This window comes from Furipterus horrens, unplaced genomic scaffold (assembly GCF_987537825.1).
Source record: "Furipterus horrens unplaced genomic scaffold, mFurHor1.1.pri manual_scaffold_2, whole genome shotgun sequence".
Lineage (NCBI taxonomy): Eukaryota > Metazoa > Chordata > Mammalia > Chiroptera > Furipteridae > Furipterus > Furipterus horrens.
The window spans coordinates 217,330,604-217,356,827 of NW_028327172.1; the positions used below are offsets into that span (position 1 = coordinate 217,330,604).

The 26,224-nt window shown below is 64.4% G+C and overlaps 2 protein-coding genes across 3 annotated transcripts in view; both read left to right on the forward strand.

The window, feature by feature from the left end:
• The window catches only part of ZFYVE28 (zinc finger FYVE-type containing 28), a 46,471-nt gene extending 44,003 nt beyond the window's left edge, over window positions 1-2,468 (forward strand). For both annotated transcript variants that reach the window (XM_090267160.1, XM_090267161.1), the window contains 3 exons: window positions 1,269-1,373; window positions 1,580-1,683; window positions 2,204-2,468. In XM_090267160.1, the coding sequence (XP_090123286.1) occupies window positions 1,269-1,373; window positions 1,580-1,683; window positions 2,204-2,335 (341 nt within the window). In that variant the 3' untranslated portion in view covers window positions 2,336-2,468. The remainder of the gene's footprint in view (window positions 1-1,268; window positions 1,374-1,579; window positions 1,684-2,203) is intronic.
• Window positions 2,469-8,176: 5,708 nt separating this feature from the next.
• Window positions 8,177-19,235, forward strand: MXD4 (MAX dimerization protein 4). The gene is made up of 6 exons (XM_090267163.1): window positions 8,177-8,344; window positions 8,441-8,540; window positions 11,866-11,895; window positions 17,184-17,298; window positions 18,233-18,395; window positions 18,794-19,235. Exons 1-6 carry the CDS (start codon window positions 8,281-8,283, stop codon window positions 18,931-18,933), a joined length of 612 nt encoding a protein of 203 aa, XP_090123289.1. The 5' UTR covers window positions 8,177-8,280; the 3' UTR covers window positions 18,934-19,235.
• Window positions 19,236-26,224: the final 6,989 nt, after the last annotated feature.

The following is a 26,224-nucleotide window of genomic DNA, read 5'->3' on the forward strand; positions in this document are numbered from 1 at the left end:
CCCCAGGAGCTGGCGTGGGGAAGTCTGCACCCGTAGCCCTGGGAAAACGTGGCCCCTCTGCGCCCACCCAGCTTGTCTACGACCTGCCGCATTCTGCACAGAGACCACTCAGCAGTGCAGGCTGTCAGTTGGGGACCACAGGGCCTTGGACTTCCCCAGGAAGCCACCTGCCCAGAGCCGTGGGCCGCGTCCTGCAGCTTTGCGGGTGGGCCACACACCACGCACAGGCCTGCGGGGGCCGCACCTGCTCCTGCCCTCTGCACACACTCCAGCAAGGTCACCCCGCTGGAGGGACGGTGCCCATCCTCTAAAGCTGAAACCCATGTGTGACAAGCGTCATTCCCATCAAATTACATCTGCCAGAGTGGCCAGGGACCAGCCAGAGTCAAGGAGGGGACACCGGCCCTGCATCCCCGTGGGGGAGAGGTGTCAGTGAGCTGCCTCATGAGTTCATGGCCCACACAGCTCAGCCGTGAGAGCACACTCGTGGACACATGGGGACAGCATGTGTGCACACCACAGACATATTCTCCCATGTGCATGCATGCACACACCCCCATGGGCATGCTCACACACCTGCACACACACGGGCATGCTCTCACACACACACCTGCGCACACACGGGCATGCTCTCACACACACACCTGCGTACACACAGGCATGCTCTCACACACACACCTGCGTACACACGAGCATGCTCTCACACACACACCTGCATACACACGGGCATGCTCTCACACACACACCTGCACACACACGGGCATGCTCTCACACACACACCTGCGTACACACAGGCATGCTCTCACACACCTGCGCACACACGGGCATGCTCTCACACACACACCTGCGCACACATGGGCATGCTCTCACACACACACCTGCGTACACACGGGCATGCTCTCACACACACACCTGCGTACACACAGGCATGCTCTCACACACACACCTGCGCACACACGGGCATGCTCTCACACACACACTTGCGCACACACGGGCATGCTCTCACACACACACCTGCGCACACACGGGCATGCTCTCACACACACACCTGCACATGCCCGCACAGATGTGCTGTCACACACATAACTGAGTTACTTGGTGAGGGAGCAGGGGCAGGTCAAGCACAGAGTGCCCGCCCCTTGCTCCTGGGAAGAAGGTGGGACTTTTGCTGGGTTTAGCAGAGCTAACCCCCTGCTGGCACCGCTTGGGTGCACTGACAAGGGACAGATGATGGTGCTGGACCCCAGCCGTCACCCCTTCTCTTCTAGTCACCCAGACCTTGCGGAGTGCGGCCTTGGAGGACTGTGCCCTGTGCCAGGAGACCCTGTCGTCATCGGAACTTTCAGCGAAGACCCGAGATGGGGACCTCGAAGGTGCGTGGGGAGCCCTGGCCGCTGTGGACGCTTCCTCTCTGAGCCCTGAAGATAGTGCTCCTCCGCTGCCCCTCCCAGGCCATTGGGCATGTCACTCCCCATCCCAGCACCTCCTCGGCTCCCTGGGTGCACACGTGGCCCCTGGGCCTCTGCCAGGCACCCTCCGACTCCCTCTGCCTGACGTGTCTCCTGCTCTCTTGTCACAGAGCCGCCCGAGTGGGTCCCAGATGAGGCCTGCAGCTTCTGCACTGCATGCAAGGCCCCCTTCACAGTCATTCGCAGGAAGCATCACTGCCGCAGCTGCGGGAAGGTAGGTGGGGCCTGTGGGCCACCCACAGGCTCAGCGCAGGGTCTGGAGGTCAGGGCGCACCACTGGTGAGGATTTCGGGTGCTTGTGCAGAGGCCCCTGAGCCCAGGCCCCGCTCTGACTGAACATGCAGCATAGGCTCCGGGCGCTTGGCCCACAGGGTCTGGGTGGCACCGGGTCTACTCCCCACTGCTTTGGAGATGGGGACAGGGCGGGGACAGAGTCTGAAGAGGAGCCTGCAACAACTTTGGTGTGCCGCCTGGGATGCCCTCCTTGACCCTGGCCTCCCAGAGCCACAACCTCCCAGGTTTTCCTGAAGGTCCCAGCCCCGCATCGGGGCTGGCAGACCCCTGCCCACTAATACTCTCCCTGGTCTGGGTAGGAGGGACATGCGGGAGGCCAGAGGCATTCCAGGCTCTGCCGTTGTCCTCTGGGCACTCTCCCTGCACGGCCAAGGTCAGGGGCTGTGGCCCAGGGGGCTCTGGGGGACTCCTCTCCAGCTCACTGCCCTGCCGCCTTCCAGATCTTCTGTTCCCGCTGCTCCTCGCACTCGGCCCCGCTGCCCCGCTACGGGCAGGTGAAGCCGGTTCGCGTGTGCACGCACTGCTATATGTTCCACGTCACGCCCTTCTACAGCGATAAGGCGGGCATCTGACGCGCACCTGGCACTCCCTGGACCCTCCAGGGCCTGAAAGGTCTCCCAAGAAGGCTCCCCACGCTCCCCACGCCCTCCGCCCAGATGCTGGTTTCTGGGGTTTTCACTCCATTTCATCAAACTGCTGCTGCTGCTGCTGCTGTGGAGACTTCCAGAACATCTGGGGCCTCTGCCCCAGCCACACTAGCCTCCCCACTTGTAGGGGCCGCCAGGAGGTCAGCTTTGGCAGCAGGGGTCTCTGGGGCACCAGGTGGCTGTCCAGGCAGGGCAGACTCTCCTGCTTGTCCGCTGCCCCGCTGATCCGCTGCCTGGAGGCTCAGCCACTGCAGAAGGCCTGCTCATGCGGTGACAGGAAGTAGGGTCGTGGTCTGAGCTCTGGCAGCCTCAGCACCTGGGGAACCTGGTGATGGGGGACACTTATTGTAGGGGGACAGGCTCAGAGCTCTGCAGGGCTTCCCTGTGTGCTTGCCAACCCAGAGAGACAGTGTCCACCTCCCCGGTCCCCCTGCGCCACCCATGCCTGCTCCCTGCAGGGCCTCGGCTAAGCAACATGCATCTCACTGCACTCAGTGGTCCTTCGGGCAAGGCCCGCCCCTATTATCTGCCCACCCTAATCCACCTGCTGATGGGGAGGGGGTGGCCCAGAGACCCACAGGTGGAGGTTCCGGGTCCTCAGGTCTCAGGCCAGGGCTCCCCAGGCAGCCAAGGACCACCGGACGGCACCCACCTGGCTGCTGCTACCCCCTTCTTCTGCGCCCCAGGACCCTGGCCCACCTCCTCACACCTGGAGCCACCGGGCCCCAGCACGGACTCCTCAGGCTTAAATCTCAGGCTTTACATTGCAATGACGATCGCAGCTTTATTTTTAGAGAGAGGATGCACTACTGCTTCTTTTATAGGATGAACCCCTATTACTATTTAACAGTGGAATACACCTGCACAAAAATGACCCTGTGGGGGGGGGGTTCTGTACTGAGATTATTTTTATTTTATAAATGCTGTAATTTGAAACCATTTCCATAAACCTGTTTATGGGTTGCAGACACTCGCTTCCCTATGAACACGGGTGCCTTTCCCTCCGTCTGGGAAGTGACGGTGCTCTCCCCCCCCCCCCAGGAAGCGGGGATCTTGGACTCTGGGGACAATCCAAGGGCAGGAATGGCTTCCTCCCTCCGGCACCCTGGGGGAGGGTGGCTACTCACCCCCATCCTCCCTGTGAGGGCTCCAGGGCCCACTGCCTGCCCACTGGGGACACACGGTCACTCTGCCCTTCCATAAGGCGGCCCTACCCCAGGGGCAGAGTGTGCAGAGTTAGTCTAAAGCAGAGACTTCCTCTTGGGTCTGGGAGACCCTAGGGCAGGCGCAGGGTGAGTGCCCAGAGCTCCCAACTGGAAAGCCAGCCTTGGACCCTGAGCGGGTCAGCCTTCCTGGGCCTCAGGTTCCTCATCACCAGCATCCTTGTCGTACTTCCTGTGACTGTCAGTTCTGAGTGATGGTCCGTCCGCTCCCTGCGACAGTCCTTGGGGGGAGCAGGACCCAGTGTCACAGATGGGGAAACTGAGGCCCACGGAAGTGCGCAGGCAGCACAGCCTAGTCATGGGCTTTTCAAAGGCGGAAACAGAGTGTGCTGGGCCTCGGAGTGCTGGGGTCACTGGCCCTGGGGCTACGCCCAACTGCCACTTCTGGGGGAGGCAGCTCTGGAGCCAAGCGCTTCTGCAGCATTGGACACCCCCATCTGGCCGCTGGAGGAAGGCACATCTGGATCTGGGTCACCCACCTTGCCCCTCTCTGGGTTGTGCACAGGCCTGGGGGTAAGACCAGTGTGCTCTCCAACACCCACTTCAGCCTCCAGTAACAGGCAGGGGCCCTAGGCCTGGCTGCCCCCCAGTTACTCAGGACCCAGATGCAGTCTGTAGCCCCCATGGGGTAGGTCACCAAAATATGGAGCAGCCAGAGCTCTCTGTCCGAGGGGGCTCAGGAGGCCATGGCGGGGGGGCAGAGAAAACTGCCATGCCTGGCCTTGAGGAGGTGGCCCTGGGGTGGGGGACAAGGGGGAAGTCCCAACCAGCCCTACCTACTGCCCCCTCCCACTGCAGGCTGAGCTCAGTCCACACACACCCTGGCTTCTGGATGTGCCCCTACTCGTGGCTCATCTGTCCCCACAAACGTGCTCAGGTACAGCCGGCCGCGCTCAGGCCCTATGCACGTGCTCTGGAGAACCCCAACCCTGGGCGGGCAGCCACCACACCAATGGGCTGTGTGACCCTGGCAGGGGTGTACGGGAGCACATGAAAGGAGAAGGACTGTCAGTGTCATGGTTTCCGGTGAAGGCGATGCCACCCCAGGAGGCCAAGCGGGAGGGACAGGGTTGGGGTGCCCTCCCTGCTGCACCCCCTCATGGCCACCAGGGGGTGCCCATCCACCCACCTCCTCCCCCAATGGCCTGACTGCCAGGGTGTTGGGGGCAACGGAGCACTGCCTGCTGGGGTCGCCCCACTGTGAACGGGCACTCTGTGTCCAGTAAGGACCCTCGCTGGTCGGGCCCTAATCCTTCAGGTTGTTCAGGGAGGTGGAGGGGCCAGAGGCAGGACAGACCAAACCCAAATGGCTCAGGGAGAGGGAGAGAGGGGTCCTGGTCGGAGCTGGGCACCTGGGACCCCGAGGGCCAGGGCGGCGCCACCTCTTCTGGACTCCGCAGCAGGAGCTGGGGAGGTGGGCAGCACCCAAAGCACCCACCCCATGCCGCCCACGGTCCTGAGGTGCTTGTCTCCTCCCAGGCCTACCCAGGGCAGCCTCCTCCAGGCAGCCTTCCCGTCCAGTGTGGCCCCGGCCCCCACCCTCACACACGGGCTCAGGGCACAGCCTGGCGGCAGGGAGCCTCTGCTGCCTCTGAGGCCAGGGAGAAACGGATTCCAGGCCAGCACGGAGCAGTGGCTGAAACCCAACCTCACGCCAAAGACTGAACAGGAGCAAGGTCTGGGTTCTGCTGGGGTCGGCAAGGATGGGTCCCCCTGACGCTCCGGACCGTCCTGCTCTCGGGGGCCCACGTGTCTGGGGCCGTTGGGGTTGGCACAGGAGGGCCCGTCAGATTTGTGCAGGGAGGACAGGCTGGTGGGGCAGAGGCCGGGGCCCCCACTGCTGGGACCTGAGCGCCATCAGAGGCAGTAACACGGCTTAGCCAGTCACCGCTCTCATCATCCCCATCACGCAGGACCTTGTGATCTGAGGGGCCTCTGTACCCTCGGAATGAGGTCACACTCGCCAGAGCCTGACCTGCCGCCCACTGGGTGTAGAAGGCGTGTCCGGCCGGGACCCAGGAGTGCGGAGCTGGGGCTGGTCTCTGGGCTTAGGCCCTCAGGGCAGCCAGCCAGAGACTAGGAGGCCTCCACCTACCGAGTGCAGCAGTCGGGGCCTCTGCGCTTGGCCTGGAGCGACGCGAAGCTTCCTGGGGGGGGGGGGGGGGGAGCAAGCCAGAGAAGCCCGACAGCAAGGCTGGGAGAGGCGCGTTGAGGGGAGCCCCAGGCCCCCGTTGTTCATGGCGGGGGCGTGGGGGGCGGCAGCCGGCTCCGCCCAGGCGCGGGGAAGGCTCTCTGGAGCGGGTGAGGGGCACCTGCTCAGACCCGCACGACGGAGCTGGGCCTCGAGGTGGGCCGGACCTGCCTCCTGGGGGCTGGGTCGACCCGCACGGCCCGCGGCGCCGGTGTGCAGACTGCGAGCCCCAAGCGGGGCCAGTGCGCACGCCCGCCCATGGGTGCGTCCTCCCCCGGCCTCCTCCCTCTTCCTCGCCCGACTTGCGGCTCAGCGCGCCGGCACCTGTCGGCTCTAACCACACGCCGCCCCTCTCCTCCCCCCGCCCCCCCTCCGCCTCCCCCCCTCCCTCCCGCGTCCCGCCGTCCGGCCCGCTCAGTGCGGTCCCCAGGGCTGCCTCTCCGCCGGGACCCAAGCGCCCGCACTCGGCCCCGCCCCTCGCCCACGCCGCTGACCCGGCCCTGTTCCCGCACTGCTTGTGGCACCAGGGCGCCCACACTCACAGGCGTGGCTGGGGGAGGGGTCCCCGGAGTGGCTGAGATGCAGACGGAGACAAGGTGGGGCCGACCCCTTCCGGTCTCAGGCCGGGACGCGGCAGGCAGGCCCGCAGGCCCCGCTCAGAGCGCGCTAGCCCTGGGCGCACCCCGCGCCCCGCCGCGGGAAGGAGGGCCGGCACGCGCAGGGGCGCTCGCACTGGCTGAGGTGCTCCGTTAGGGCCGGGGCCAGCCAGCTCCCCTTCGCAAGGATGGAGTGACTTGCGAAATGCTGCCCAGCAAGTGTTGAGCCCGAGGTCCCGCCTCCTGTACCCCTGGGCCCGGGATGCACCCGCCCCTCCCCAGCGGCGGGCGCCCTCCTTCCCTCTGCGCCCTGAGCAGCCCCGCAGCCTAACCGGAGGGCTACGGCCCCGGGCAGCTGTGGGCAGGGGCACGAAGCAAGGGGTGCGGTAACGTCTGTGCAGGGGGCATCCAGGTCCCCCGAGGGCTCTGCCGCGCTGCGGGGCGCCCGTTCCCACCATCGCCCTGTGGCTGGCACCTAGCAAGGCATGCTGGGCCAGTAGGTGGCCTGGTCTCCACACTGGTGTCACCAAGCCTGCGTCACACGTGCGGGAGCGCCAATCCCCATTCTGCTGGGACCACCAGGACACCCGAGGAACCCCTGACCCTCAGATTTCCGGTGTCCTTGTCCTGAACTAGGAACGCCTCCAGTTAGGGACTCTGGGGGGGTCCAGCCACCCTGTGCTCCACACTCTGCAGCCCGCTGGCCCCATCCTCAGGAGCTCCCAGGCCGCCAGGGAGAGGGAAGGTCAAGGGGGACTGGGGCCAGTCTGGGGCAGCCAGTCCCTGGCCTTACGGGGCCAGCGTGGCGTCAGGGGTCCCCAGGCCAGCTGGGAGCTCATGGGCAACTCTCTTCCCCAGAAAGCGCTTCCTTGCCAGAGGGACCAGCACCTGCCTCTCGGGAAGTCCCCACCCTCCGGTCACGCAGGCGCGCTCCCGACTGTGGCGGCAGATCTCTGCCCCCTTCACTACACCTCGCGCCCCTCCTCTGCTCTGGGGTCCACGGGACAGATCTGAGAGACGCCCGGGCCTCAGGGGCCCAGCTGATGTCCTCAAGGAGATCTGGCTCCCAGGCTGACTGCTCCCCTCCTCCAAGCCCGGGCCTCATGTCGTTTGCGGCCCCACGCGGTACTCCCGAGGGCACCGCGAGGCCCCGTGATCCCGCGGAGCCAGTGTGGCAGACAGCTCGGGGGCTCCGGGCTCCTCCTGTGCACGCTGTGCACATCGGGATCGGCGGGGCGCTCCGGACGCTCCCCGCACCCTAACGGGCTCACGCTCCCGGTGGAGCAGCCAGCGATCTCCCAGCGCTCCGCTTCCTCTCGGCAACGCGTCTGGCCGCGGCGCCCTCATTGGCTGCGCGCCCTGCAGCCGGCCATTGGCTCGAGGTCCCTGTTTTACATAGACCGCTCTGGACCAATCGGCACTCGGCGCCTACTTAACATGCACGCCGGCCGCCAGTCAGCGAGCCCGGGGGCCGGGCCACCACGTGCTGTTGCTAAGCTTGAGCTTCTAAATTGTTACTAGCACGGCGGGCCTATCCGAACTCAGCTTTGCATCTGTCAACATTCTCGGTCCGGCCCGAGGAGTTCGGCCGGCTCCCATTGGCCTCTGACTAGGCCAACGCCCGCCCCCTGAGCGCGAGTGTCGGTCCCCATTGGCTGCGACGGCCGCCGCTCGCCCTTAAGTGTCAATTTGAGGGCCCGAAGCGGAGGGTGGCGGCCGAGCGCTCGGGGAGTCCGCGGGAGTCTGGGCAGTGGGGCCGCCGGGCGCGCGGGGCGGGCGGCGAGCGGAGCCGGCCGGAGCAGGCCGGGCAGCGGCCGCCGCCGACCCGGAGCGCGCGGGCTGTTGCAGGCGGGTCGGAGGATGGAGCTGAACTCCCTGCTGATCCTGCTGGAGGCGGCCGAGTACCTGGAGCGCAGAGACCGAGGTAGCGCCCGCGCCCCTTTGTGCGCCGGGCCGCGGGCGGGCGGGCGGCAGGGCCGGGACCGGGGCGGGGCCCGCTGACCGCACCGTCTGTCCGCAGAAGCCGAGCATGGCTACGCCTCGGTGCTGCCCTTCGACGGCGAGTTCTCCAGAAAGAAAACAAAGGCGGCCGGTCTGGTGCGCAAGGCCCCGAACAACAGGTACCGCCCCCCGCGCGGCCGCCCCCTCCCGGCCCGGGGCTTCCTTACTCCCACGTGCCTCTGCGGCCCCGAACCCCGGCCTGCAGCCCGGTCGCCGCCCGCCACCGCGCGCCCCGGCGGCCAGCCTGGAGGAGGAGGTGCGCCCGGGCCGCGTCCTCAGCCCCGCCCGGCCGGCCCCGCCCGTGCCGTCGCCATCTTCCTGAGGGCCGCGCCTCCTCGGCCTCTCGCGTAAACAGTGCCACGCGTACAGCCCCGCCGACCGGGGTCTCCTCCCGTAGCCGCTCCCCGCCCCCAAGTTGTTCTGGACTTTTCCGGGCAGGCAAAAAAGTTGTCAGTGGGCGTTGGCCGGTGCCCCTCGGGTCCGGGGAAACTGAGGCTCAGTACAGACCAGCATTGGGGCTGCCGGGGGCGTGGGGGGGGGCGCGTCTCTCCGATCATCTCAAGGGCCGGGCTCTGCAGCTGGGCTGAGTTTCCCCAATCCTAGGGGCCTGGACAAAGAAGGCTCAGGGAGGCCCTGGCCTGACCCACACTCTTCCACCTACTGGTACCCACGCTCCTGCCCAGCCAGCCTCCTGCCACAAGTGAGACTGGCAGCAAGGACAGGAGTGCCCTGCTTCGGGGCTGGAGGTCCTTTCTAAGGGGACAGTAAGAGGGGGCAGGCTGCACAGCTTCCTTTAATGCCAGGACCCCCTACCCCCACCCAGGCTATAGAAGCCCTAAAGCTGGGGTGTGCATCCCTGGCTGGGGAGTAGTGGGGACCTTCAGCTCGGGCTTTCATGGGGTTCCCCTTTCCTGGCTACCAAGAGAGCCGCAGCACACCTGGCACTGCGCAGGGCCCACTTTGGCCTGGGCCGTGTCACCAGGCTGGGAGCTGTACTTGCGGGGGGCTCTGGGGCCCCTTGGCAGAGGGTGCGGCTCATTCCTGTGGCCTTCTTGTTCTTGGGAAACAGAAAGGCTGGCATGAGGACCCATCTCCTGTGATGTCCTGGTGCCCTGGGCCTGGCAAGGAATTGGTTTAGTCTCCATCTGCTGTGGCTTCGGACAACGTGCTTCTGAGTCCCAGCCCCTGGTCCCCTGCTGGGGACAGTTTGGGAAAGTCCATTCGTGTTGGGGGGAGGGGGTATGTTATTGCCTTAGGCCTCTTCGGTGAGCTAGCAGGCTCCTGCTGTTGGCTCTCACCATCGCAAGTGCCCGGCCACCTGTGGGAAACCCAGGGTGTGACCCTCATGGCATGGCTGACCACCAGAGTCACAGTCAATGCTCTGTGCTTCCTGTGGCCTTGGTGTCTTGTGCACATGTTAACTGACATCCGCCTGATTCTGTGATGGAAACAGGCGCAGAGGGATTGAGCTACCTGTAACCCTCCCGCCTCTGGGACCCCTGTTCCGAGGGGGGATCCTGGTCTTCACATTCTGCAAGGATGGAGACCTTGAGGGTGCTGGGGAGGGCCTGAGAGGGTCTCCCGGACTGGAATGCATCTCCCTGTGGCTCCTCTGGGCCGAGCCCTGCTCCCCCCGTTCCCGAGGTGCCGGGGCTCACAGAGACAGCCCCCGAGCCTGTTCTGGCCCAGTTGGGCCTCAGCCAGCCCAGGCCAGGGCTGGGGCAGAGCAGGGCCTAGAGCAGCAGGGTTCTGATTTGATGGGACATCCCACGCTTGCGAGGGGAGGAAGGCTGGGTGGTGGGGCTCTCGGGACGGCAGCTCAGCAGGGGGCTGGGGCAGCCTGCTGGGGCCCAGTCCCGCAGGAGAGTGGGCAGAGGAGCTACCTCCGGGGTTGGCGAGAGGGGCAAACCATGGGGCATAGGGGACGTGTTTAGGGTAGTCCTGGTCAGGGAGTCCTACCTCTCCCCAAGCCACTGTGGGAAGCATAACTCAGAACGGGGTGCCCCTGGGACCTAGGTGACAGATCTCCCCACAAGGCTCCCCCAGGTGTCTGGGCCCCTCTCCATTCCCTGCTCCTGACAATGCCCTTCCCCCAGAGGGGTAGGTGGGTGGGCTTCTCTGTGTTGAAGGACACTTGCTGACCCCAGCATCCCTTCCAAGTGGGCAGATTACAGAGCCACACTGCCCTTCTGTGGTCCAGGCCAGCCAGGAGCTTGGTGGCTGTGCCCTGTCCTGGACCTGGGAGGCTCGGAGGCGCCTTGCCCAGCCCACGTGACCAGCAGGTGCTCAAGGCCGCCGGAAGCTGGTTCTGGAAGCAGTCCTGTGGCGGCTGCCCCAGGGAAGGTGGGGGGGCCTTCGGCCCCAGTGGCCTGGTGGGGCCACGAACCATGGCAGGTGGCAGAGGCAGGCAGGGTGGGGACAGGAGATGCCTCCTCCTGAGTCCCTAGAGCAGGCAGGCAGGCAGAGGCCAGCAGAAGGTCCAGACGTCGGGCTTGGTCTGGGCTGCCCCATGTGGCCTGGATCTCTGTGCACGTGGGAGGCAGCCTGGCCGGCCTGGGAGCCCTGCGTGGCATGAGAGGTCACTGCCTGGACTAGGGGCGTGACGTGGAGATGCCTTGCCGTCCCGCAGGGCAGGCAATGGCACTGCCCGCTGCAGCACTCCGGACTCTCTGCCGCATCTGCATGGCCAGCTGGGCAGGGCCCGAGCAGCTGATGTGGCCACTCACCCTGAGAGGCCGAGCCTTGGGTGCAGGGTCACCTTTTCTGCCAGCCCATGTCCTGGAGGAAAGAGGAGGCCCAGCTTCTTTCTCCACTGGCCCAAGAAGCACCCACGTCTCAGAGGCCTCAGGGCGGCCCTCGGGGGCTGGGTCTGCTCCGTCAGGGGTGTCCTGCTGGCACAATGGGCTGTGACTGTGCATGTGTGGGAGCCTGAGGGTTGGGGCGGTGCTCCGGCCAGTGATGTCGGGACAGGACCACCCTCTACCCTAGAGCCCTGGCCTCTGGGCTGGCCCAGGTGGCTCTGGGGACACTGCTGGCTGCAGGGAGTGGCGAGCGGAGAAGGCAGCGGCTCAGCGCTGGCGTTGGGCGCTCAGGGCGGGTCAGCCTCAGCACTGGCTACTGTGGGTCCTTGGGCCTCGCCTGCCCTTCCTGGAAGGCGACCTGGTCCTTCGGGCAGGCCTGAGCGCCACGTGTCTCACCAAGTGAGCTGGTTAGCCCTGGGCACCCCTGGATGCGGCTGTCCCTCTGTGTGGTTGTCCTATCACTGGCGCACAGCCCCCCAGCCTTGGGTGCAGAGCTGCTCACCAGCTTGGGCCTGCCACCCTGGGCCGTCCTGGGGCCCAGACCTCCGCCAGCGTCGGCAGTGCCGGGCCCTCAGCGAGCCGCCGTCCTGTGCGCTGGTGTCAGGCAGTGGGCTGACCTTTGTTTCTCTGTCTCTCTGAACAGGTCTTCACACAACGAACTAGAAAAGCACAGGTGAGTGACCCCGTCCCCCACCCTCGGCTCTTAGGCATAAGCTCCCTGACATACCTGGCTGAGGGCAGCCTCCCTGCCTGTTGCCCCGCATGTCGGGGTATGGCTGGCCAAGCTGCCAGGCTGTGCCCTCGTCTCAGACGGGTCGGTCTTGAAGGAAGAGGCCAGGCTCTGTTCTTGGGCGCTCCTGTGCTGGGAGGCAGGGCGAGGGGCCCAGGCCTGAGGTTCTGCCTGGGTCCAGAACTAGGTGAGGGGGTCAAGGACTTGGGGCAGAGTCCCTTGTGCTGTGGCAGTTAGGGCCACTTCCCTGGAGGTGTCCCTTTGGGAGCAGATCTTTAGCCCTCAGGATGCTGGCCTTTGTCCAGGGGGACCAGCCCTTTGGGTCTCATGCCTCCTGCGCTGGGCCCTACCTTCCGAGGAGCCTCCTGCTCATCCTGTTTGCAGGGCAATGGGACAGGCAGCCAGTCCCAGGCCACATGGGCCTGGAGGAAGCTCTGGCCCAGGGCAGGATCCAGGGGACCCCACTTCACGCCCACCCTCTGGCTGCAGGGCTAGGTCCACTCGGGTCTTCTTGGAGGAGGGCGACCTTTGTCACTGAGAAGCGAGAAGGGCAGCACAGTCACCAATCAGTCTTCTAGCTCCAGTCCCAGCCACCCCGGGCCCTGCGCCTCCCACTGTTGGACATAGGGATGAGGTGCTGCAGGCGGGTGCCCACAGGGCTGGTCTTACTGCCAGTGGGAGCTGTGGGCGGACCTGGAGGCCCCACAGGCAGGATCCCTGATGCCAGGACCAGAGACGGGCCCCAGGGGACGCTGTGCCCAGGCGTTCTCCTGACCTTTGCCCTCATCTGTGTAATGGGCCAGTTCTCTCTTCCCTTCTTGGGTTGGCGGGGGTGGTCTGCAGCCCAGTTGAAGCTTCCTGGCCTGCTCTGGGAGGTTTGGAGCTTGGCCAGCTCTCTGCCTGCACCCCCCCGCCCCCCCACAGATGGCCACGGCCAGCTTCCGCTCCCCTGGGATCAGGCCTGTGCTGGGCGGGCGCCGGGCAGGGACAGGACGCCCTGTTCTCTGGAGGAGCTGCACTTCCTGGAGTGGCCTCGTGTGCCTGAGGGGCTCTCAGGCCGTGGAGGTGGGGAAGCTGCAGGGCCCAGATAGCCAGGCCAGGGAGGGGGCGCCCTTGCGTGGACCCAGGAGCCGGGGCAGGCACGTGGGACGCTCTGGGGAAGGCTTCCTGGGGGTGGTGCCTAGAACAGCCTTTCAGTGCCAGCCGACAGAGGGGGTGTCATTGGGGGAGGGAGGGTGGCCAGGGTATGGTAGCTCTTCTGAGTAGGGCCAGCAGTGGCCTTTGATCTCTGCAACTGCCCCTTGACCCTGGCCTTGGCCTCAGCGACCTTCTTCTCTCAGAGCTTGCCCTTAGGCTGAGCCTCATGAAGCCCCTTAGAGACACAGAGGCAGGCTGGTTAGGCAGCCTGAGGTCTCCCTGCCTAGCGTAGGGGTCTCTGTTCCTGGCCAGCCAGTAGGCAGGTGCAGACAGCTCTGAGGAGCCCACAGGCCTGCAGCTTGGGACCCCGGTGGGGACCTCATCCACAGCTGTACCTGAGGCTGCCCAGTGCTGATGCCGCCAGCCACAGGAAGGGCTGTATGCTGTCCCAAGGAAGGAAGGAAGGCCCTGGCTGGGTCACCCGGCTGGCCCCCAGGGGGCAGGCCCTGGGCATCGTCATCCCTGGGAACATGCCCATGGTGCTGCTGTGGGGACCTGCTCTGAGCCGGCCTGGCTGGCCCAGTCCCTCCTCCCACCCGCCTCGGGGACAGCAGCTCCAGTGAGTCTAGTGAGTCTAGTCTCTCAGGCCGATGCTTGAGGGCCGCCCCAGAGGCCTGAGGGCGTGGGCGTGCAGGCCATGTGGTCCCAGACAGGGTGACCCCCGGACCCAGCTCCAGGCTTTAGCTTTCGCACAGTGGCGCAGCCGGGCTCGCCCCAGACCCAGCCCAGGCCCTCAGCGAGGCCCCCGCCGCCTCTCCTTGGCACACAGATGGTGTCTGGGTCCTGGGTGGGCGCCAGCAGAATGGCCACACTCGGCCTTTATAAGCCTCACAGCTAGAAAAGGCAGGTGGACAGGAGCGGAGAAGGGGGCAAGCTCACTCCCTCCTCCAGTGCGCTTCCCTGCCGCCGCTTCTGTGCCAGCCAGGCCTCGGGCGCCCAGCGTGCACAACCGCGGCCCCGCTCCTCGGGTGCGGGGGGGCGCTGCCAGGAGCTCCGGGGCCTCGCCTCGGAGGAGGAGCAGGGCTTTTGGCGAGATGCTGGGACGGCCGTGTCCAGGGCTGGGCTGTGGGCATTCACAGTGACTGCTGGCACCAAGGCGGTCCGATCTGCACCCCACCGTCCCCCCGCTGCCCCCGCAGGCTCTGCCTCCTGAAGCCACACAGGGTTCCTCCGGGAAGCAGTGGGTTCTCGAGGCTCCCAGGAACGCTGGGGATCGCTGCAGGGCACAGGCAGAGGGCCGGGGCACCGCAGCCGCCTCACAGGGGGCTTCGCGAGAGCACCCTTCGGCCCAGGGAAGTCCTGGGGATGCCCCCTCCCCACAGGGGTGGCACACTGGGGCACAGACGTGTGGGGGCCTGCCTAGGGTCCACAGCCAACTCCCCTGGGGCCGGGAGGCCACGTCACCATATAGTCGGGCGGCCTCTCTTTGTCTCTTGAGAAGTGTGTGCTTTGTGATTCTAGAGCAGACGGTTCATGTCTGCCACGGATGCTCACGGACTTCCTCTGTGCCTGCCCCCACCCCCTCCGTCCTAGGCAGAGGGGAGGCTGAACCTGCCTCGACCTCTTCCTCCACATGGGTACTAACTTGGATAAGGACAAGACCTTGTTATCCACTATTTCCTCACTTGACCTTTCACCTGGCACGACCTGAGCATGGCCCACCTGTGTCCCTGGGCCTCCTCCTCCTCCTCCTCACCCTGGCACCGCGCAGGACAGGCAGCTGTACTGCAGCTTCTTAGCCTGGCCACCGGTTAACGCAGCCAGGGCTGCAGTGAACTAGAAAGGTCGTGTATGTGGGGGTAGCTTTGTGGGACCCAAATCGCGTAGAAACGCGGGTCAGAGGTCTGAGTGGCTGCGATGGCCTTCTGAACTGGTGTCTGCCAGTGGGGCCTGAGGGGTCCACGCGCTGCGGGTCCTTGGCGAGTTCTCACGCCCTGGAAGCTGGGAGGTGGTGTCAGCTCTGTGTCCGGTTAGCCATCTGTGTTCTGCAACTTGCCTGTGTGTGTCCTTTGCCCGTTTCCACATCGAGATATTCCTCTTTTCATTTTTGCTGTGTATGAGCTCAAAATATCACAAATACTAACCGTTTGTCTTTTATGTGTATTGCAGATATTTTCCACTGTTATTTGTCTTTTAGCTGTTTTTTCTTTCTTGTACAAATGTGTCTTTTTCTGATTGTAAAAGTAATGTTTTTTTTAGCATAGAAAACCTGGAAAATACAAAAAAAAAAAAAAAAAAAGCACAAAACCAAAGAAATAAACATTGCCAACCGCCTCACCTGGAGACGCGTGCTTCCTGCTCTTCATTGTGTCCTGTCGAGTCTCTTGTGTGCGTCTGCTGTTTGATATTTTTATTAAACAACATCGGGCCGCTTGTCACACAGGTGGTCCCGTAGGCCAACTTTTTCACTTACATTCATGATGCAAAAGTGTAGAACATGTGGAAATGATGGTTCTGTTGGTTGTCTCGGGGGGTGGAATTTGGGGGTACTTTTCATTTATTTTTTTTCCTGCTCATTTGCATTTTCTGGTTTTTCACCAAGATCATGTACTGAGCGCCTTGACGATAGACTTGCCATTTGCTGTGGAATGAGCGGACGAGGGAAACGCGCACCCTGGGTGGTGGGTGGTGGGGCCCGAGGTGGGAGCGGGTGGTCAGGAACCTCCCGCCTGCCGCAGCCCTGTACAGTTCTGGCCCGTCCTCCACGGGGGGAGCAGCACCCTGGTGCCCATGGAGGTGGGGAGGTCGAGGTCTCTGGACTCTGGGGCCCTGAGTTCTGGAGCCTGCCAGCGTGCCCTGCCCCTAGCCCTGTGTCCGTGTGGGGCAGGGGCTCACCTCTGAAGAGCCTCCGCCTGGGGGCAGAGCCCAGGGCCTGTTCTGCAGACGGGCCCCCCAGGGTCCAGGCTGCCGGGCCCTGCTCCTCTTGGCCTCTTGACTGGCCCAGTGCAGCCTCTATCCTGTGTCTTGGAAGTTCTTCCTAAGGTCTGACTTGGCTTCCTCCAGAGAACTTCCAGGCCCCAGGGAACTGGGAGGGGAAGGTGCCTCGTCGGTATGGATGACAGACAGGCCTGGGCTTTGGGCGCCCTCTGTCCAGAGGTGGTGCCGTCTGCCCGTTGGCCTCCGGGGTCTCTGAGGCTTTGGACTGTAGGGAGCGGGGGTGAAGGGGGATCAGGGCCAGTGGGGGTGCCCAGGCCCCTTGGCCTCCCGGCTCCTCATCTGAGAGTGTAGCCTGAGCGGAAACAGCACAGCAGCCTGCAGGGGCAGGCAGGCCCCCTGCTGCGGCATCTCAGGGGCCAGGGTGTGCTTTGGGGTGAGCTTTAGCTGTCCCCCTGCCCGCCGCCCTCCACAGACGAGATGAGCGGGAAAGGCAGCGTCTGTGCAGGCATGTGGCCTGGGGGCCTGACAGGTCTCTGCGCCCTGCGCATCCACCTGGCGGAAAAACCGCTTTTGTTGGCTCTGACATGGGGCAAGGTCCGGAAAGAAGTGTCTCCCCAGGGATGCCAGCGCCGGTGGGGGCGTCCATGCCTCGGCCCTGCCTGGCCCGATGGACTCCTGTTTCTGTGGTGATGGCAGTGACCAGCGAGCACGCTGCACCTGGCAAAGCAGGGGACGTAAATCTGGCCTGTGGCCCCCGACCTCTGGGAGTGGCCTGACCAGCCCCGTGCACTGTGCCTCCCCACCTCCTCCGGGCTGCCACCCACCCACAGACCACGCTGTGGAGGGCGGTGACGGCAGGGCCTGACCGTGGCACTCCCAAGCTCTGGGACACCGTGGGGGCCGGCCGAACACACGGGCCCTGCCGCAGGTCCTCTTCTGCTGGGGCGTCTGGAGAGCCCTGGGGGCCAGACTGCCCAAGGCCTGGGGCGCTGCCGGCCCCACGGGAAGGGAGCTCGGGAGCTCGGACAGGGACCCTCACAGGCCTGAGGGCACTCCCGCTGGCCGCCTCCCGCCCTCCCCCAGCCCTCCGGCCTCTCTGCTGCCACTGCCGAGGGCCAGGCCGCCCTGCCTGACGGCTCTGTCTCTGGCTCTTGCAGACGAGCCAGACTCAGGCTCTACCTGGAGCAGCTGAAGCAGCTGGTGCCTCTGGGCCCCGACAGCACCCGCCACACCACGCTGAGCCTCCTTAAGCGCGCCAAGACGCACATCAAGGTGAGCAGGGCCACAGCCTCGGCCACCGCCCTGTGTGACCCTGCCCGGCCGTGTGCACGCAGGGCGCGTGACCGCAGAGCCTGAGGGCGGGGCCGGGAGCTGCCGGCAGATGCACATCGGGGGCCTGGGGGTCTCAGCGTGGGGGCGAGCAGCGACAGGAGCTTAGGAGGGACGAGGGGGTCATGGGCACGTGCTGGGCTTCGTTGGGTGGGGGTGGGGCTGGGGAAGGTGAGGGTGGGTGATGGATGGCTCTCCAGAGTCCTGGGGTATGAAAAGGAGCTGGAAGGAGAGGTGGGGCCACGAGGGCAGAGGGCCTCCAATGCTGGGGGGCCCACAGAAAGTGGATGCCCTGCAGTGGGGGAGCTCTGGGGGCCAAGCACTGGCAGTGGGTATGGCTGGTCTGAGACAGAGTGCGGCTGGTTTTGGGGTCCCACGATACCAGAACCACCCAGGGTAGTTTCAGTCCCTGCAGGGTCTCTGGGACCTGCAGAGGCACAGGAACGGGTGCCCACAGGCAGGGCAACAGGAGCTTGGCAGAGGCACAGAGGCTCCCTGGGGTGCGATCAGAGCCGGGAGGTGTGGAGAGGGTGAGGGGGCCAGGAGGGCAGGCACCGCGGGGCACCGGAGAGCGGCCAGTGGCGGCGCTGTCGTCTGGGAGGCTGCGTGGCGCGGTCCCAGGGCTTCAGGCCCACACGTGACTTGGTTTGTCCAGGTCGGCTGGGGGTTATGCGCCTTCTGGAGCTGAGCCCAGAGCTGGGAGGTGGTACCTAGGGTAACCCCTAGTTGGGGTGAGGCAGGAGTGCACCTGCCTTTGGGGCCTGTGGGGCTGAGCACCCTGTGGCCCTGGGTATAGACCAGGTGGGGAATGGGGAGCCTGCCCAGGCCTCAGTGTGGGGGAGGGGGCCCCCAGGCTCACAGCCTCCCCTGTCCCCAGAAACTGGAGGAGCAGGACCGCAGGGCACTGAGCATCAAGGAGCAGCTGCAGCGGGAACACCGCTTCCTGAAGCGGCGCCTGGAGCAATTGTCTGTGCAGAGCCTGGAGCGCGTGCGCACCGACAGCACGGGCTCCGCCATCTCGACGGACGACTCGGAGCAAGGTGGGCGCGGGCGCCGTGCAGCCCCCAGGCGGGAAGCTGGGAGGGTGGGGCTGGCCAGGGAAGCGGCCTGGGAGCGGGCTGGGGGAGACAGCCGTGGCAGCAGATGTCCGCGTGGCAGCGTGTCCCCACACTACCTGAGCCCCTGTGTGCCGTGGCAGAAGCAACGGCATGACTCAGGCAAGGCACAGTGGCCGGGGGACATGCCCACACAAGGGCCAGAGCTGGGCCCCAGCCGGGCGCCAGGCTGGGGGGCTGTGTTCCTAACTGAGCCACGGAGCGGGAGCCCCGTCTTTCCTGCACCCCCACCCCTGGAGCCTCTGCTTCCTCCAGGGAAGGCAGAGACCCAGCCCCGCTGGCACACCCGCAGAGCCTGACCCCACACCCTCTGCTCCCCCCAGAAGTGGACGTAGAGGGCATGGAGTTTGGTCCCGGCGAGCTGGACAGTGTTGGCAGCAACAGTGACGTGGACGACCACTACAGCCTGCAGAGCGGCTACGGGCCCCCCTGCCGGCGGCCCGCCCGCCCTGCACTCTCGTAGGCCCGGTGCCCTCCGTGCCTCGGCCCGCCTGCCGCCCAGCCAAGTGTGTCAGCCCTCCAGTCCTCTCCAGCCTCGCCACGGCCACTGCTGTGCCACTCTGGAAGCTCCGGCGGCTGCCCGGGCTGCCCACCTCCACCCACCCGCCGGTCAGGGCCCACCTCGCCACCCGCCCCGCCCAGTTGGGCAGTGACCCCTGCAGGGAGGTGGGCGCAGCTCCCGAGTCCAGGAGCCCAGCATAGCCACCCATGGTCTGTTCTCAGATTCCTAATCATTCCAGAAGTATTAAATGTCATTGCTGCAAACCTCGGCGGGCACCGTGTGAGGGGCTTAATGACCACCGTGGGGAGCTCAGACCCCACCCCGGACCCCAGGAGAAAGAAGTGGACCAAGGAAGGAAGGAAGGTGTGGCTCTCCATCCATCCATCTGTCCATCTATCTGTTGGTCCACGTAGGCTCCTGAAGCATGGACAGGAGACCCATGAAGGGCGGGACTCGGGTGAGCACCCTGGGGCAGGAGGGTGGGTGGGGCCATTGCAGCCCAGGGGGTCAGGAGCCAGGGCTGGGCCACCCCACACCCGGCTGGGCAGCATCTGCTTTGTTAGGTCCCTCAGGTGGACACACATGCACCTAGGCACGTCTGCCCGTGCATACACACATGCTCACATGCAGATACGAGCAGTCACCAGACCCCAAGGGCACAAGTGCTGGGGTCACCTGAGCAGATGCTCGCCCCTGGCCTGTGCCTGGCTCCCTCGCCCACCCCCGTTCACCTGCCCAGTCTGCACTGGCAAGGAGGCTTCTCCTCCCAGCAGGGGCTGAAGTATATGCTGGGGTCCAGCGAATCGAAGCCACTGGGTCCTCAGGGGGCTTCCTGGTCTCCCTTTTTAAACAAAAACAAAAACTCAATCAAACACACAAAAAGGCTGCAGTGCCCAGAGCAGTGCTGCCAGGACAGAGGCTTTCCTCAGAAATAGAAGAACTGCTTTTAAAAAGAGAAGAGAGGCCCGGCCTCTGGGCGGCGGGCGGGCTGCCAGCATGTGCGTCTCTCTTGCCTGTACGGGGTGTTTGTTCTATTCTCCTAGTCGTTGCGTCCTAGTTTGCTATGGGGTGGGAGCCACCCAGCATCTCAGGGACTCGTCCGTCTGTCACCATTGTCTAGTGTGCCTTGGGTCCTGCGTCTGCCCCGCCCCAACACCATCACCAGTGCCTCCCTGTGGCTCACGGGAGGCACACACCCTACCCAGCAGGTGCCCTCCTGGGCCCTCCCCATGCAGCAGCACTCCCCGCCCCCAGCAGCCCCACCTTCCTGGGAGTGAGACTGCAGGCCAGGCAAGGGGCTGCTTCCCGACACCTGGCAGGAGGAGCCATGCCCGGCCCCCAGTGTCGCCCTCCCCCATGGCTGGCAGGGACCCACTGTGCAGCCTGGCCTCCAGGTCCTGGGCCTGCTAACCTGTACCCTGCCGGCACCCTCCCTGCTCCCTTGCTGGGGGTGAGGGTTGCAGACTTCAGTCATTGGCAGCTGACGAAGACAGCGTTCGCCCTGGGCGGTCAGGCCTGAGCACGAGGCTTCTCCTGGCCTTTCATGCTGAAGTGCTTGTCCCCAGGGACCACCCAGCAGTCCGCAGGTAGCGGGCGTGGCTGACTCACAGCCATGTCTGCCTTCCTCTCTGGTGCGTTGTAACCAATTTCCAGGGTGTGTTTATCTCAGTCATGGCAACAGACAGCCCAGGGCGGGTGGTCTGGCTGAGGCAGAGGGGTCCCTGGAGGCAGCTCTGGCTCAGAACCTGCCCTGGGGGCTCGGGATGATGGGTGAAGAGCGGGCCTGTGGGGTTGGAGCTGGGGTCATAAGGAAAACTTCTGTTGGTACCTCCTTCCAGTTGCACCGGGGGCCCGGGGGACCCTGGGGGCTTCTCCCGTCTGCCCAAGCATGTCCACGCAGTGTTCCTTCCAAGCACCCTGCGTCCTGAGCAGGGGGAGCACACCTGCAGTTAGGAGCCTGCCTCAGGACACACTGTCAGGCCCCCAGGATGGCCTGTGTTCTGGGTCCCCACCCCACCCCTAGCACCTGGGAGGTGCTGCTCCCACCTCTGGCCTTAGACCCGCCCCCATGACCAGCTGTGGCCCTCGGCCCCCCACCGTCCCGGCAGCTCTGCCCATGGCTTTTCAGGCAGTGCTGTCCGAGTGGGCCGGGGAGTTGGCCTCACCGGCCACCACAGCGTGTTGTGGTCCCAACTGCTCCTTCCTGAAGTGATGGGTGGTCCTTGGGACCAGGGCAGGTGCTAGGAGAGTCTCATCCATTCCCTCTTTGCCCAGCGCCCTGCCATCTGCACAGGTTGGCTGTGGCCCAGGGACACACAGAGGCCCCGCTGAGGCCATGTTGGGTTGTTAAGAGCACACCTCAGCATTGTCTGGCCCATGGACAGCAAATGGGACCAGAACAGGGCCCCTGGGAGGGCCTGTACCGTCTCCCCGCCTGCCCTCCCATGCCCACGTGGGCCACTGTAGCACTCAGTGGCTGAGATCCTGGAACCCCAGACTCAGGTTTGGGCCCCCACCTTCATTGGGTGGTGGCCCCCACCCTCCTGGCTACCACCCTGAGGTAGGCCCAGCTGGAGGGAGGCTGCAGGAAGGCTCTCCCTCCACGGAGTCTTGGGCCCACCTCTGCAGATTGGGTCTCAGGGGCCCCGTGCCCAAGCCTGCTTTCCTGGGCAGATGGAGCCCTGCACCCAACCGTGGTCCTAAGGGCCCCCTCCTGCCTGCCCCAGACAGTTCCCACCTGCTGGGCAAGGCGGGCCTCCCTCACTCCCCACCCTCTGCTTTTCCCCGGGCTAGCCACCTTGGGGCCACATCCAGGGCACCAGGGCAGGTTCCATGCCAGAGTCTGGGGCTGGCCAGGTGGGCACATGACAAGATCCTCACTGGAGGGACAGGTCACTCATCCACCTGCTCGCCAGAAGGGACTGTGCTGTACCATTCTGTCTTTGTAATATAAATACAGATTTTTATACCTCTCCCCTCTGGCTTCCGGTTCTTTCCATCACTGTGCTCGACCCTCTCCCCTCTAGCCCCCGTGGGGAGCCTCTCGGCTCTCACTGCCCTGGCCCTGGTCTTTGCTCTCGGGGCACCAGATGGTCCGACTGGCACTAATGAGACACCACCATCATAGCTGCCTGCCCGGACAGTCACAGCTGGACTTGAATGAAGGTGGAGACGAGGTGGAGCGCACCCCCCCACACCTGTGACAGTCGGGGCCCTGCTGCGGGCATTCAGACTGCCTCTGGCTGTGCAGCTGGGCGCTGCCTGCGGAGAACAGCTCAGCCCTGGGTGCTCCGGGCTGCCCAGGTGTCCTCGGTGGGTGCCCTTGGCTTGCCTCCGTGGGCCATTCTGCATAGCAGCTGCTGGTCCTCTGGATGCACCCGAGAAATCCTCCTGGACCTGTCTTCAGTGCCCCCAGAATAGCCTAGACGTGGCCCCTGACTCCCATCCCCAGGACCTGCAGCGTGGTGTATGAAACGGTGTGGTGTCGGCAGAGGACAGCGGGGGAGGAAAGGCCTGCCCAGAGCAGGGGAGAGCTGGCCAGCCAGAATGGGGCTGCCACACAAACTGGAGATGGCTCGAGGGGACCCGCAGGAGGTTTGGGGGTGTCTTTGGGGGATCTGAGTTCCTCTCCCTCCATTAGCAGCTATATTCTGGCCTCTTGAGCCTGTGTGGGTCCCCCTGAGGGCACCCTTAGGAAACAAAGGACTTCCTACTGGTAATGCAGCTGGGTTCCAATGTAAAGGGGCGCACTTGAGTTCCCGATGTCAGTGACTTAGTCACCAGCATGTTTACTGAGGTCAGGAGGGCTCTAGGAGCTGCGCTCGGCACAAATTCCGTCTCCATACTTCAGGCCTGGCTTCAAGAAAGTCACCCCTAGGAGGGACACCTGACTCCGTCATCTTGGCAGCTGGACGTTGGGAGACAAACTCCTCTCCCACCCTCCTCCCACCCCGCATGGGAAGGATTAATAGGAAGAAGCGTCGCCTGCAGACACACGCCCTCTGGCCAGCAGGCCCAGGTGTATGCTCTTGGGGCTGCTCTCTGCCCCTGTGTCCCAGGTACCCTGAGTCAGCTCCCTCCCGTCTCCGGTGCACCAGAGCCTCCCTGCACCAGCCTCTTGTCTCCTTTTGTCACTTCTGGTAGTGGAGAATCAGGCTTCCAACACAAGTCTCAGAATGTCACTCCTCTGCTTGGACACGGCCCCACTCCCCTTTGCTTGAAGAATGTGGTCCTGCCATCATCACTGAAGATAACATCTAAATGCAGACAATCTTTAACATCATGCTATAGATTAAGCACAGCTGAGTTCTGACGCCGTCCAAAACCTAAAGGACTTTTTAACATTGGTAGAACAAAGATTCCTGTAGGAAGGAGAAAAAGCAAACGAAAGCACTTGATCCTACAGCTCTTCTCGGGTCTGTTTAGTCTGTTACAGTCCCCTGGGCTTTCTGAGGGGGGATTCAATCCTGGGTTCTCTTTTGCTCTTGACTCGGGAAGTACCCCCACGGAACCCGCAAGTGATTTTGATTGGAGGAAAGAGAGCTTGTCCTGGAAATAAGTGTAACATATTTGCTTTCTTAAATTCCAGATGTGACCTCAAGGGCAGAAATGCCCTAATAAGTTTGCAAAGAAAACTTTTCAAGTGTGGATAGTTGAACCTGTTGTGTTTGTTTTTTGTGCTTTGGGGGTTACTACCATTGATTTTTTTACTTTATATTTTTATGGTTTTTCTTTTTTGGCCCCACTAGCATCTTTGAAACAATGACTATGGTCAGTAACTCAAAATCACATGGAGAATTTGTGGGCACAGGAAATGACCTGGGAGTCACTAGGAAAAGTGGGCTTCTAGAACAACTTCATGTGCTTGGGGGCTCACCTTCCTGTCCCCCAGGGATCTCTATAAAGTAGCCCCTTTCCTTCCTGGCATCCTCCTCTCCTCTAAGTTCCTCCTCACAGTCTATAAATATCCCCAAGTTCCTCCCATCCTAAAACAAAACAAAACCCAAACCCTCCCCCAGCTCTGCACTCCCACCCCCCCCTCATCTCATGTCTTGCTGCTGCTTCTCTGTCCTTCAATCTTTGCCTCCTCAGCACAATCTCTCGAAGGCACTGCCTGCACAGCCTTCATTTCCTGCCTGCAAGGCGACGGAGCTCTCATCTGCCGCATCCCTGTCCCCGGGGTTGGCTCAGGGGGCCCTCCTGGTCCACAGCTCTAACCCAGCCTGGAAGCTCACCTGCAGGACCTATCTCATCCTCCACTGCAGGCAGGGCACCGCCCAGTGACCCCGCCCCCCGCCCCAACTATGTTTGTTGTTCAGATCATTTCAGGCTTTGCTGCCTAAAAGAATAAAATAATAAAGCAAATGAAGGATTAACAGCATCTTCAACTCGATTTGTGATACCTGCCTTAGAACAGCTTTTCTTCTCTCCTTAAACATATTACGAAAAATGGTGCAGAAAGCCGTATGCCGTTCCAATGTCACACTAGACCAGGACATTGCCTACCAAGCCGCCTTAGTCCTTTGATGCTGGGGATGCGGAGGAAACCTTGCATAATCAGGCGTGATTTGTAGGAGATCGGTAAGTGAAAAACCGATTTCGATCTGGTAAAGATGTAAATGAGTCCCGTCCAACAGAATGAGAACTCCCAAGAACTGGGTCCATCAGGGACGGAGGCATCAATCAGGTTTCATGGAACTTGCCCCCCCCCCCCCCCCCCCCGTTTCAGCGCCGTTCCCTTCATTGCCCACAAGCGCCTGTTTCTGGCACCTTCTAGAAACAGCGGTGCACATCGAGTTCACGACGCCTCGGAAAGATGTTTGGAAAATGGGATTGTGGAGGAAAGTCAGCTTTTGCTTAGCGGTCAGGCGAGGGCTGATCCTCACACTGCTTTGGCGAAATAATGTTCATCGCAAGAGACTGTAAAGCGGGCACCGAAACAGGACCACCAGGCGGTGCTCCGATCGCTTCAGACCCACGACCGGCTCACTCCCACGACCTCCCCCAGGGAGCGCGCTCTCGGCGGCGCTGACCCTGAGAAGCCTGTCACTAGGGGGCACGGGTTGGGGCGCGGAAGTGCAGAAAGCTGATGAGCGGAGGAGCCTGTCGACCCGGAAAGGTACGGGCTCGACGGCTGCAGGGCGTCAAAGCCAAACCCTCCCAGGACCTCTTCTCCGACCCAAGGCGCCTCGGCCTCGGCCCCGCCCCCGTCCCCGCCCCCGAAGCAGGAAGCCAATCAGCTTCCGCCCTGCAAGTCGTCGCCCGCCCCCTGCGCCCTCCGTCTCCCGATTCGGCGCCTGCGCAGACGGTCCCCCGACTGAGTTCTCAGCGCACGCGCTGTGACGCGCTCCCGTGAGGCAGTGCGAGGCGCGGAGCGCGGCGGCGGCAGCGGAGGAAGCGGGAGCCGGAGCAGCAGCGGGTCCTCCAAAGGTGAGCGCCGCCGGCCTTGCAGTGCTGGGCGCCGTGGGGGTGGCGCCGATCGCCCGCTGCCGCCTCCTCCTTCCGGGCGCCCCTGAGGACTCCCCTCAGCTGGGCGAGGAGCGCCCGCGCGGCGCTGAGGCCTCCGGTCGGGAAGCCGGGACCGCACCGGGGCGGGGCCGGGGGCTCGGCGCGGGGCCGGCGGCGTTCGTGGAGCCGTTCGGGAAGCGCCCGTGCGTTCCGGGACTGGCGGGCGCGGAGCCCGCGTTTCCTCTTCGGGCCGCTCGGCGCGTCGCCGCCCTGGAGCCGGCGCGGGGCGCTGTCGCGGGACCCCCGGGGGAACGGCTCACGTAATGACGGTCGGGCCCCGGCACGCGTGCGCGGGAGGGTCGTGCTCGGCTGTGAGCGCGGTGTCCCGGCGGCGGCCCCATGCGGACGGCGGGGGCCGGGCCGGGCGCTGAGGTGAGTTGCTCTCGGGCGTCCTCAGAGGTCGCGGCCCGTGGGCGTCAGTGTTCCCGCCCGGGAGGAGTATATCGTCGCAGACGGGCCGCCGTCCGTGGGGAGACGGGCCTTCCGGGGGTGGGGGGGCTTCCGATGCTCCCCGTCCCCCCGCCCCCCCGCCCCCCCGCCGCTCCTCGTCTTCCCGCCGTCCCCCCGCCGCTCCCCGTCCCCCCCCCGCCCCCCGCCGCCCCCCCCCCGCCGCTCCCCGTCCTCCCGCCGTCCCCCGCCGCTCCCCGTCCTCCCGCCGTCCCCCGCCGCTTCCCGTGCCCCGCCCCCCCGCCGCTCCCCGCCCCCCGCCGCCCCCCCCCCCCCCCCCCCGCCGCTCCCCGTCCTC

Bases quoted from the DNA above. Each gene is read 5' to 3' on its own strand.
- MXD4 (XM_090267163.1), top strand. From the start codon at position 8,281: ATGGAGCTGAACTCCCTGCTGATCCTGCTGGAGGCGGCCGAGTACCTG. The intron at 17,299-18,232 runs GTGAGCAGGGCC...CCCTGTCCCCAG, and splicing joins GCGCCAAGACGCACATCAAG to AAACTGGAGGAGCAGGACCG. The intron at 18,396-18,793 runs GTGGGCGCGGGC...TGCTCCCCCCAG, and splicing joins GACGGACGACTCGGAGCAAG to AAGTGGACGTAGAGGGCATG.